Here is a 12,094-nt window from a genome sequence, read left to right as displayed (position 1 = left end):
AACATACAGGGGTTCACCAACCACAGAAGCAATAGGCACAGGGATTATTTATATTTCAAATCTGATGTCACGGCCAAGACTGTTATAAAAATTAGGTAGAGTAGCAGTAGGGAGAGTTGATACTGTACAATTCTTTTAGCAGTCCTGCTATGCTATTAGTGCTCCAATTAAAAATGCATTTAAATTAATGTAAAGGATCCAAAGAAGAGTGCCACGAACAGAGGATCCAGAAGACTTGAGTCTATTTACTTATTTTTAAAAAGAAAGCTGAAGAGTGACTTGTTCAGTTTGAAAATGCCTACAGTGAAAACAGCAATGTCACACCATGCACTTCAGCTTAGCAGACAACAGACAAAAGATCTGACAGCTGGATATGGAAAGATGACAAATTCAGGCTCAATGTGAGAGGCATGTGTTTAATAGTAATTATACTTTAAACTATTTTGGTGGATTATTAATTGTAGGAGCTTTCAAATCAATGCAGGATAATTCTTCTAAGAACAGCTTTAGTTCAAACATGAGTTTGAGGAAGTCTTGGAAACTGTTCAGCAAGAGAGCAGACTGAACACATGGTGTTTCCTTCTGCCTTCTGAATCAGATTACACTGGAAGTGTTAATTTTTTCTCATGGAAATACCTCAAAGGAGGTAGATTTAAAAAGGGAAGAGAAGTGGGCATGAGCATTTTGGACACATAGGACCATGCAATACAATTGGGACTACATGGTTGTATTACACCACAACCTGAAAGAAGCATCACCTAGGTACAGCAAGGGTGCAAAATGGTGTAGGTAGGGAGGGACCCTACATTTTTGTACTAGAAATGATGAAAATAAAAGCAGGAACAGCATGCTATGTTCAGTGTAGTGGATGCCAGAAATTTTGCATGCCAGGAGATTGCTCAGCCCAAGCCTACAGGGGTGGGGTACTGTTTCTTTCAGACTGTTTTTATCATGAGAAAGAAAGTAAGACAGATGCAATGCACCTGAATGAAGAAACTCAACCTTTTGGTCTTGATGAAATAAAGGTGAAGATGCCTGACACAATGCAGATAAACTTAACCATGTAAAAGAAAAGGCAGTCAGAAGAGACAGAAACCTGAGAATTTCCTGCTTGAACTGTATCCATACATTTGTGAACATAAAATTTGCAAACACTGAGTTTCTAGTCTCAGGAAATAAAATTATTCCAATTGATGGCACACCTTTTTGGATATAAGGCAATGAGATTCAAGTTGTCTTATCTGGTGTCAAGTAAGAGCTTTAAACAGAATTTCTTGTATCTGAGGAGCAGATCTCATGCCATGAGGCTGCTGGATGTTTTGAGCATGACTGCCTAGTTCTCCCTGCAAGTCATGTTTGAACAAAAGAAAGACCACATAAAGACAGCCACATTTTGAAGAAATGTGTTTTGGTGAAAAGCTGGTATACAGATTTAGTTGGAGAATTTTCTTCAAGATAAGAGTATAACATTTTTTACTCCAGAAATTCTTTCAGTAGCCAAGATTCTTACTTCACAATTTCAAACTTCTGCATACCCAGCTGACAGGATTAAGACACAGCGTAGGAGTTCACCCTGCACAGACGGTGAGAATAATATACAGGCATCATGGAGACAACAGCTCAGAGATGGAAAAATCCTTCCAGGTTGTTCATGACAGATCTATGACAGTGGTCACCCACGACAATATATTTTTAGAGTTCTGTACAGCCTATTTCTATGCATGCTCCTCCCAGAGACCCTTTAATTCATAGATACTGTTAAAGCTCATGTGACTCTCTTCAGAGAGATACTTCATAGTATCACTTTTGTATCTGCACTTTCCCTCATGGGCAACATGCTGCTGTGGAGCCGTATTTAAAGCATGCTTTGGAACCAAGGACTTTGCAATTCCACAGCACTAAATAATCCACAAACTTTTCAAGTACATACTTTATTTCATTCATATTTCACAGTCAATTTCTGTAAAGTTTTACCAAAAAGGTCATGTTCTTTAACAGAGGTGTTTGGCTACTGTATTCAGAGCTAGCAACGGGCTTTGAAAGTACAGAAAATACCTACATTCCAAATAGAACAGTAGAATTTCAAAAAGACATAGTAAAAGTAATCAAAAATACCAACATTTATTAAAACTTAATACAAAAACCAGTCTGTCTGACCCATCAAGCCACCCCATGTGTAAGCTGTCAGCAACAGCTGAAGCTGCAGCAGGCCATCTGACTGATTAGACCAAGACTGTGTTCAGCTACCTTCTTAATACCACATCTTGCTGCTTTGAGGATCAAAAGAAACTGTGAGTTCACTGCTTACAGTTTCCATTTGCAGGCTAACATTTCTGTTCAAATCTACTGGACCACTTCCAGATCCTGCCCAGAATCTGAACTTATCCTGGTCCTGATGTAGTCAACTGAATTTCCAAATGCAGTTCCAAGCTAACCTATTTTATTACACGGCAGCCAAGAAAGGAAAGCCCTTACTGTTTTAAAGCTTTATCAGGGCTCCCAGGAATAAAGGCAGCTAAGAAAATGGAACAGAATGGTACCTGATGACATATTTATCACCAGAGACCTTCAACATCCTTATTTTTTTATAGATGTTAAGGTTTCCCATTATCCAGGGATACGCTTCCCAAGGAGCCCCAGACTTAAGTATGAGTTCCAGAGTGGATTTTTCTAGTTCAGTAAATACTATTTAAGTCTGGACTGATGCCCAGTAGGAGATTTCTAACCAGCTGCTGAACTTTATTCACAGATTTATTGAACATATATTTATACAAATTACACCAGCAGAAAGGCCCATTAGCTGTAAGCACACCCACTTCAGCCCACCCTCCCTACTGTCAGAGAAAAAGTCCATGTAGTACTATAAGGACTACAAGAGATTTCCACCAGCTAAGCCTCCCTAAGTCAGAGGGTACTGCCCTGCAAAGCAAGTTTTTCATTCCTTTATACTCCACCAGAGCAGTGGAAATAGACTGGAGAAGGTCAACGGTAGACTCATTTTTCCTTGTCTCAAACAGCTACAATTGGATTTCATTTTTTGTGCCTCCCTTTCATCTCTAGGTACCCTGAGCCCATCATCTTGTTTTCTAGGGCAATCGCTTCCTAAAAATACATATTCTGAACTTCAAATTCTCCTTTCTATTCAATTTCTCTAAATTTAAAAAATAAGGAAGGGGATGGGAGAAGGACTTATTTCACCTCACACCAACTCCATTTACCTACTTGGAACTGATGATGGCCCAACAGTGGGGCCTGTTCTGCTGCTGCACTCTCACAAACAACTACCTGAAGATGGGAATAAGAAGATGTTACTGCAAATGACTGTCTTCACTTCAAGAATGGGAACATGCCAGCAGAGCACATACAAACTTCTTCAGACCAAGGAATTACACAGAGTTAGCATGAAATTCAAGGTCACACTGCAGTACTAAGTACCCATTCTGCCTGGAACCCTACCATGCTATTCCAGTCCCACAGCTGGCTCTGAAGACAAATTGTTAATGGCAATGCAACTTTACAAATCTTGGACTCAAAAAATGTTCAAGTAGAAGTCTGAGACAGAAAAAAGGAGGCACAGAAATAACTTGACCAACAGCTATGCACATTTTTACTACATGTTGGGGTAAGTGGGGTCTTCGAGGTTGCTATCAGCTTTATCAGATCTTGTTAGAGATGCTTCTAGCTCTGCCCATGACTGTGGAGCATTGTTCTTTATTGCCTCTATGAAAAGCTGTGTTTGGTGCTTCAGCTGGTCCAGCTCAGCCTGCGTCACCTGGTTCTGATGAATGAGCTCCTTGGTTTTTAAAGTGATCTCCAGCAATCCCGACCTGCGTAGCACAACAAGCGTATTCTGAAAGCGTCTGCACTTGCTTTGCTGCTGCAAGAGCAGCTCAGGAGTAGTGCAAATCTCTTCTGGCATCAACGGAGGGCTCCACACTGCAGAAGGCACTGCAGTCTGTGACGCACTCTCGCTCTCATGAAGGGCGCACTTTGCTGCCTGCAGAGTTCCAAAAGGCAAAAGGGGAGTCAAACCTGGCACTTTCTGAGCATCACTAGAAACACGATGAAAACCAGGAAGAGCTGACAGTTTTCCACTTGTCACCAGAGCTGAAGAACTTTGCTGGCTAGAATCCTGAGGGGTCTTAAAGCTAACTGGTAGGTGGGAAAAAGAACTAGTAGGCAAGCCTGTGCCCATCAGTCCAGGAGAAGTCTCCATCTTGGGCGCTTCTGTGCAGAGTCGTTTATGGCAAGTGGTTTCCTGACATTCTTCTAGATCAAAGGAGTGATCTCTTTTGCAGGGCTGTGGTGCTATTTTGGGATAAGAATTCAGGATGGGCAGGTAATTAGTGGAGTCATTTCTCTTTTTCCCAACAGGGTGAGGATTAATGGGAGGTGGGATTGATGGACGAAGAAACACTAGCTGTGGCTGAGCTGGAATCACTTCAAAGGATGGCTGCACAGTCCAAGACTGGAGCTGTGATGAACTCCCCTGAGAAGCACAAACAGGGAAAAACCACAAGTCTTACAAAAGTGTCATAGAAGATGATAAAAACAAATTTAAACAAAACAGGTGGACTGTGCCATTTTTCTACATTTGATATATACTGTCCAATTAATGGGTGAAGTTTTCTATCAAACTCATCCTTCTCTTTCTCTGACAATGGAGTGTAACGCTGGAAATAAAGCTGTAATCCATAATCCTTTTACTATGCAATAGCAAATATATTTAAAAACAATTCAATCTGAATTTATACATGCTTTCCTAAGTGAGAATTACAGTGCAAGCTTATATTGTAAAATGTTCATTAAAAAGTTTCACCCAGACTTGGGGTCAAACTACAAGGGCACAGGAAAGCTGAAAAATAATTAAGCTTTCTGTTATGACATATCTTAAGAGTCAAGGAAAGATTGCACAGACATTTTAGGAACAATTCAGGCTCCCTCTTTGTTGAAAGGTAGCAACTCAAATCTTCTCAAATCTATCCTTATAGTAGGATTTTGAAATGGTTATTTAAGATACATAACAGCTGTTCAGGAAATAATTTGAAGTAATTGTAATTTGAAGTACAATACACAGTTTCAGTAAATTTAAAATATGAAACAGAAACAAAAAGGCTGAATATCAACCAATGCAAGGAGAAAAGCCTGCTGTAAGCCCAGAGGAGTTTAACTTCGTACCTCTGGGGAAACAGTGTGCACTGATAAACCTTAAAAGCATTTTATTTCAAGAACAATGCCCAAGGCTTTATTCCCTCCCACAAGCCACACTCTGGAATATAGGGGAAAACATCAATTTTTACAGCACATTACCTCTTTTTCCTCCAACACCTTACTAAGATCTTCATGAGATTTTCTGGCCAAAAACATGATCGCTTTTCTCCAAAGACATCAAACGGTCTAGTAAGAGACACTATTTCTTTCTAAAGCAAAATCTCACTTCTTAATATATTTAAGCCATCACCACTACAATTATACTAATATATTGTCAGCTGCTTTTCCAATTCCTTACAACTTGGAACACAACTGGCAGGCCTGCTGAAGGCACAGATTTTAGCTACCACAAATATATATTATTATTTTTAGTCTATATTAAGTCATCTGAAATCCATATCCTTTCCAGCAGTCTCATAAGTTTTAAACTGGCAAATGCTAACATGCTGTGCTAAAGTCCATTCCCCCAGTAAAGGACTTGGAACTTACCAAAAGCAGGTATTACCCACTGATTAGGACACTGAGACTTGGAGATAAGATTCAATTACCTACTCTGACACAATGTTTCTTTGGTTCAGTGGGCAAGATGCTTATGGAATAGGGGTACAGAACAGCTACCTGTAAAAATAAATATTACTACCTTAACACAGAAGAAAGAACATTCAAAAGAAAAGCATCTGGAGATGTAAGGAGTGAGGAAGCATATAAATACTGTAGCTGTACAAACACAGGACAGAACATGTAGTCTTAAGAAGCAAGGGTTTGGAGCCAGAAGTTGCCATTTACTGCACTGCAGAACAGCACCTAGCATGGCAGAGCTCCATAATCACTGAGGCCAAAAGAGCTGTGGTAACTGTTTATCTTGCTCTTGGGTTTCTTCCTATCTCCTTTCTTCTTTTCCTTCTCACATAGCACTTCACTCTAGTTCTCCCACTCAAAATCTCGTTTTCAGTAGAGAAGGCCACTTTTATTTTACTAACTCTGCAAATTGCGTGTTTTGTTGCATTTTTAAATGAAAGCTAACTTCTTGACGTATCACTGTCATTTGCCTAAAAAGCCTTCCCACTTATTAAAGACTTTTACAAGACTTACAGAAACCTTACCACAATCAGCACTGGCATTAATCACCACCGGATTATTTTTTTTTTTTAGCATTGTTACTGTTAGCTGTTTACATTGTGAAAATGGGCCAGCAGGTAACCACCACTGTAGAGGATCACAGTGGTTCCAAGACAGAAGGATGATGCTGATGGAAACAGAAACTGGAAGAAATAAACAGCAGTAACTGGATGCTGCTATTTTTTTTTTTTTTTTGGTCCAGCAAGCCCAGCTGAGTGCTGTGTTGAAAAGACCACTTTAAAAAGATGACCATCTGAGCTAACTAGGCATAATGAAAAAAGGCAGAAAGACATTTCATTATTATTTTGACCTAGGCTTGTCGCTTTCCTTTATTGTAGTTAATGTTTTTCAATTTGACATTACTGTCTTTAATCATATGTAGTTAGACATTATGATGCACTGCTCAAGAGAACCAAGTATGGACATTTTACCCATCTCCAACGCCAAATTTCCTTTTTCCTATACTACCAGGGTTTTTTATATATATGCGGTTGGATTGTTTTATATCTTTCCCTATATATAAGCTACTTATTATTAGTTGCTGCTTTTTTTTAATTGCAACACAACTTAAAGTTTAACACTGGAATCAGTACAGGTAATGTCTTAATTTTTGTGCTCTGGGCAAAGGCTATCAGCTTTTGGTGAAGCTTGCCTCTTCCTGACTTTACATACAAAAACTTCAGCATTTGTTTACAGTATTTTGTCCACACATCTAGGAATGTGACTATAAAATAAAATTGTTTCTTGTCAAGATAAAGCATGATGCTCAGAAAGCAGAATCCCCTCCCCCACAACTGCATAATCTGCTAAATACTAACAGAGAATATTGGGTCTTGCTTGTTGTCATAACAGGTTCAGTAGAAAAATAATCAGGATTTATATTCTTTTTTCCCCTTCCCACTGTTTTCTCAGAAGTATTCTAGTAAAAAGCATTGAAGAACTTTTTCTCTGCTCCAAAAATGAGTGAGTATAGAGCAGGAGGTCTAATAATATGACCACACTTCAGACTTCTCATGCCTTCTGTTAAAATGTTGAAGTTACACAGGGAGTCTCACATATTTGCTGGAGGAACTATACATCACAAGAATACTGAAGAACATAAATAGGGGCTGTAATTGTTGCAACATGAGCCATCATATGCAATTAAGTGAAACAACTATTAAAGTAGAAGTACCACAGATAACTTCAGATAAGGATTTAACTTTTTTTTTTTTTATAACGTTCTGGATTGGTGTTTCCCATTGAAGCACTTCGAGAACATAAGAATGAGGAAACAAACCTATCATCCTACTTCACCATCTTTTTTGAATAAAAAAAACAACAGCAGCTTTCAAAAGCAAATCACCCTTTTCTGTTTAATCTTTGGTGCTATTCACATAATATTCTTGAAGATGTGTTTTGGGGGGATTCCTTTGAGACAAAGAGGTTTAGGAGATAGAGATGGAGCACAGTTTCTCTATTTCACATTTCATCTTAGTGATTCCAGCTGCCTCTTAAAAGAACAGAGAATCATACTAGAACTTCTTAAATTACCTTTTTTTTTTCCTGGACTGCAACAACATTGCAGTATCTTTTCTGAAAGAAAAATGTTTTTTTAAAAAATTAAGAACATGCAATATTTTTCAAGATATTATTTCTTCCCTACCTGCTTAACCAACACATTTTTCATAACAACCATGGGAGATAGCGCAGAAAAGGAGCTGCTTGTGGTCCTCGGGCATTGCCAAGGTCCATCCTCTGCATTCCAACACAGCGCGTTCAGCACATCCTCGGAATCCGTCTGCTCCATAGCACTTGGGCATTCTGAACTTCCATCTGCCAGATGCAGAATTCAGGTATTAGCTGTTCCACATGCAACATGCTTACTACTGCCTTTCAGTTCTAATATTCTGCCTCCTTCAACCAAGTCACAAAGAACAATTAAGTTTAGTTCTGTAATATCAACAAAATTAAAGCTGCTACGAGAGCTGTCAGACAGCCTCTAATAAAAGGCTTTGTATTTCAGGTTAGTTCTAATACAGACATTTTCTCCCCCCAAAATCTATTACTTTCTGCTCTTTTGTACTTAGTCTCCAAGGGACTGCATAGTACCATGAAGGTTGCATTAGTCTAAAAACTGATACAGGAAAGCACTACAGACTCCAGCATTGCCCCATCCATAATTTGCGATGCAGGCATTTTGTGTCTGGAAATTTTCTATCTAAAACCCAGTGAAGCAGGTATCTTTCATAGAAGTACTTTTTTTTTCTTGTTTAAAGGTCATTTTTGCACAGTTTTGTTGAGTACTAAAATGCACACTATGACTATTATTTTACTGAAGTTACAACCATTACCCTCTGGTTTATCAGGCTCTACTGACAGTATGGTCAGATCATAAGAGACACTGGGCAGCTAAATCCAACAATTCATTCATCACAGCAAAGAAAAAGTAATTTTGACATCTCCACTTCTAGACTCTAAAGTCTAAGATTATTCCATTAATTCTACATTCCCATGCCGTTCAAGTTCCCAGGATGAACTTTGTAATTTGGTAATGTTCCACCTCAAAAAACTTCGGTGGCCCTCCAAGGTAACGAGACAGAGACTGGAAGGGGTTACTCAGATTTGTTAAATGTCACAGCCTCAGCACGGTAACACACACAGAAGGTAACACAGTGTTTTTCTAAACCTGAATATCCAGAGTCTTTGTCAGATTCAGCTGCTGCCATACTGAAGCGATGGTTGAAGCTCTTCATTTCCGTCACTCTGCCCAACAATTCCTCACGGGTGTCAGTAGATGACTGTTTTCTCTGAGTGTTTCCATAGTGCCGTGGGCAGTTTTTAGCACTTTTTCCATTGATGAACTACAAAAACAGTTAAGAACAAAAAAGGACTTTATCTGAATCTGAAGAAAGTTCCATCGCTATAAGACAACAATGGAGGATAGCTGCATATCTCTCTTTATACTGCCAGTGATCTAACTGCAGACTTTAAGAAGTATCTCAAAATGTTGAAAGAATGAAATGCAGATCAAAAGCTAATGTACTGGACATGTCTTTCCACCCCAAAGAGGTAAAACAAACTAAAAATTAAAGGCTATTCATAAGCAACATTTATTTCAAGAATTAGAATTACTCAGGGCATTATTTATCTTACGAAAGCTTTGTTGTCCCAAGGGCTGAATTGCAAAACAAGATAGTTGTGCTGGGTGAAGCTCTTACAACAAATACAGCTGAACCTGCAAAGCTGTGGTTTTGCTAACACAGTTTGTTTCATTCTCAAGAGTAGAGTAAGTCATCAGAGAAAAGAATGAGTGACCAGTGAACACACTGGGGGCTAAAGAAATCCATGCTGCTAAAAGAGCAACACATACTGCAATACACTCCTAGGGGAGACAGAGCCTTAGAAATGCCCACACCCAGAATGAAAACATTGAAAGGCTGAAACTAAAAGCTATGAAAATGAGAAAAATGTAGCAACATTATGGCCTCCCACACTACATACTTCTCACAACCTTCAGCTGCTTTCTGAAGGTAGGCAGCATCCAGTAAGACTAAGTTTCTGCTTCTCTTAAAGAAGGTAATTGAGAAATTGTCTAACAGAAAATGGATAGAATTGAGTGCAGAAATTATTTCTACTATTATTTGTTGAAATTAGTTTCCTATAAGGTAACCTACTGAAGTTATGTATCAATGTTAAGTTTTATAATTAAATTACAAAAACAAGAACTCAGGAGTCTGCATCATAGTCAGGCCAGCAGTCCATCAGCAGCAGTATACAGTGCAAGCTGCTTCAAATGACATTGCAACAGACATTCTGAAATAATCTACACCAAAATCCAAGTTTTTTCTTCAGGTCCTGCCAACTTTGTTACAAGTGTGCTCCAAAATACTGAGTCTTAGCACCAGTATTGAGTTCTGAAATGGGACTACGACTGTCTATTACAAGAATGATGGAATTATGGTCAGCGGAAGAAAATTTCCTCAAGTAGCTACTTGCATCACTTTTACTTTCCATCTTCAGTCACACCTGTCTGCCTGCTAACAGGTATGGAACAAACATGGTTACACAAGCGCAACCTAGATGCTATCCTTGCAAAGGAAGAAGTGGTTTAAGACCTGATCCACGCTTTCATCACTTAACCTTTGCCAAAACAAACGTATTTTTTTAAGAAAGTGATAAGCAGAAATGCTAATCCAAAATAAAACCCCCAAAAACCAAAACCACCTCAGACCAAAACAAGAAACAGAAAGAGGGCTAGAAATAAAGTAAGAACGCCTCATCTGCCAGCTTTGCATCAAGTGAAGCTTTGGGAAGGGCTGAGACATCATCTTCTCTCACAGAAAAAGGCAAAACACCACAGCCGAAAATAAACAAACCAGAAGTGCCACTCCCCCGAGGCACGGGCGTGAGAAACCTCCCGCTCATCTCCGGGCCGGAGCAGCCCCCCCGGGCCCGGCGGGCAGGAGCTCCGCCGCGCACCGCCTTTAGAGCCGGGCGCCCACACCGCCGTCCAGGGCCGTCCCTCCCGCGGATCCCACCCGACCGCCTCCCGGGCCCACACGCCAGACTCCTGCGGCACGAGGAGAGCCCGCGCAGGCGGGCCGAGCCACTCGGCTGCCGGTCCCGGGCCACCGCCCCGCCACACGGCGAGGCGCACCGGGCACGGCGCAGCCCCGGGCCCCTGGGCCGCCGCTCGCTCGCGGCCTCTGCCTCCCGCCGGGCCGGGCCGGGCCGGGCCGCCCCTCACCTGGGCGCGGGGCCGCCACAGCTCAGCCGCGCCGCGCATGCGCCGCACCCGCCCGGCCACGCCCCGCCCTCACGGCCGCCGAGGGGGAGCGCGGCCGCCGCGCCCCGGGCGCGCATGCGCAGAGCTGGCGGGCCGGAGTGCCGGCCGTGAGGCGGCTCGGGGCCGTGGCCGGGCCGTGAGGGAGCCGGCTGGCTGAGCGGAGCCCGGAGTTTGGGATGCTGCTGGGCCTCCCGAATGCTGTACAAAAAAGTATGATTTTTTCCCACACAGAAGGTTAGGCATTTGTGCAGCCTCTCTCAGTCCATGAATGAGAGAGGAAATACGAGGAAAGCAGCATCACAGAGGTCTCAAACTTGTCTCAAAGAGGGAAAAAACGGCAAAAAAAGGAATCACTGAATTAATTAGGTTGGAAAAGACCTCGGGTCATCGAGTCCAACCTATGACCTAACACCACCATGTCAACTAGACCAAGTGCTACATCCAGTCTTTTCTTAGACACTTTCAGGTACGGTGGCTCCATCACCTCCTCAAGCATCCTGTTCCAATGTCTAATAATCCTTTTTGTGAAGAAATTCCTTCTCATCTCCAACCTGAATCTCCTCTGGCACAGCTCGAGACTGTCCTCTTGTCCCTGGTTGCTGGGAGAGGCGGCCAAAGCCCGCGTGCTACAGCCTCCTTTCGGCCCCCTTGTGGGAGTGAGAGGGTCACCCCTGAGTCTCCTTTTTTTCTGGGCTGAACACCCCCTTCTGTGCTTCACAGAACTTGTGCTCTAGATCCTTCACCACCTTCATCACCCTTCTCCTGACTCCCTCTAGCACCTCAGTGTCCTTTCCTGAAGGGAGGGACACAGAATTGGACGCAGAACTCAAGGTATGGTTTCACCAGTGCCAAGTACAGGGCAAGAATCACTTTTTCCTGTCGTGAGTAAAAACAAGAAAAACATCCAACTTTTACATGGTTGGGAAGTATAAAATACATGGATTTGGTTTACATGAACTGCATATAAACCAAGGGCAAATAAATAGGAGGAAGTGA

The 12,094-nt window shown here is 41.5% G+C and overlaps 1 protein-coding gene across 2 annotated transcripts; it reads right to left on the bottom strand.

The window, feature by feature from the left end:
• Nucleotides 1–1,915: 1,915 nt before the first annotated feature.
• On the bottom strand, nucleotides 1,916–11,118 carry CIPC (CLOCK interacting pacemaker). 2 transcript variants are annotated; one of them, XM_038138847.1, is made up of 4 exons: nucleotides 11,060–11,118; nucleotides 8,999–9,173; nucleotides 7,976–8,145; nucleotides 1,916–4,489 (listed from the first exon to the last, which is right to left on the bottom strand). In XM_038138847.1, exons 1-4 carry the CDS (start codon nucleotides 11,096–11,098, stop codon nucleotides 3,611–3,613), a joined length of 1,263 nt encoding a protein of 420 aa, XP_037994775.1. In that variant the 5' UTR covers nucleotides 11,099–11,118; the 3' UTR covers nucleotides 1,916–3,610. The 2 variants fall into 2 exon arrangements, with proteins under 2 accessions (XP_037994775.1, XP_037994776.1); XM_038138848.1 differs by lacking the exon at nucleotides 11,060–11,118 and adding an exon at nucleotides 10,689–11,052.
• Between the last annotated feature and the right edge of the window lie 976 nt (nucleotides 11,119–12,094).

Source organism: Motacilla alba, chromosome 5 (assembly GCF_015832195.1).
Source record: "Motacilla alba alba isolate MOTALB_02 chromosome 5, Motacilla_alba_V1.0_pri, whole genome shotgun sequence".
NCBI classification, from domain to species: domain Eukaryota; kingdom Metazoa; phylum Chordata; class Aves; order Passeriformes; family Motacillidae; genus Motacilla; species Motacilla alba.
This window is presented reverse-complemented; position numbering and strand designations above follow the sequence as displayed.

Coding starts and splice junctions, on each gene's coding strand:
- CIPC (XM_038138847.1), bottom strand. CDS start 11,098: ATGCGCGGCGCGGCTGAGCTGTGGCGGCCCCGCGCCCAG. Junction 9,174..11,059: donor TGTGGCGGCCCCGCGCCCAG/GTGAGGGGCGGC, acceptor CTGTTTTTGTAG/TTCATCAATGGAAAAAGTGC. Junction 8,146..8,998: donor CAAAGACTCTGGATATTCAG/GTTTAGAAAAAC, acceptor TGCATCTGGCAG/ATGGAAGTTCAGAATGCCCA.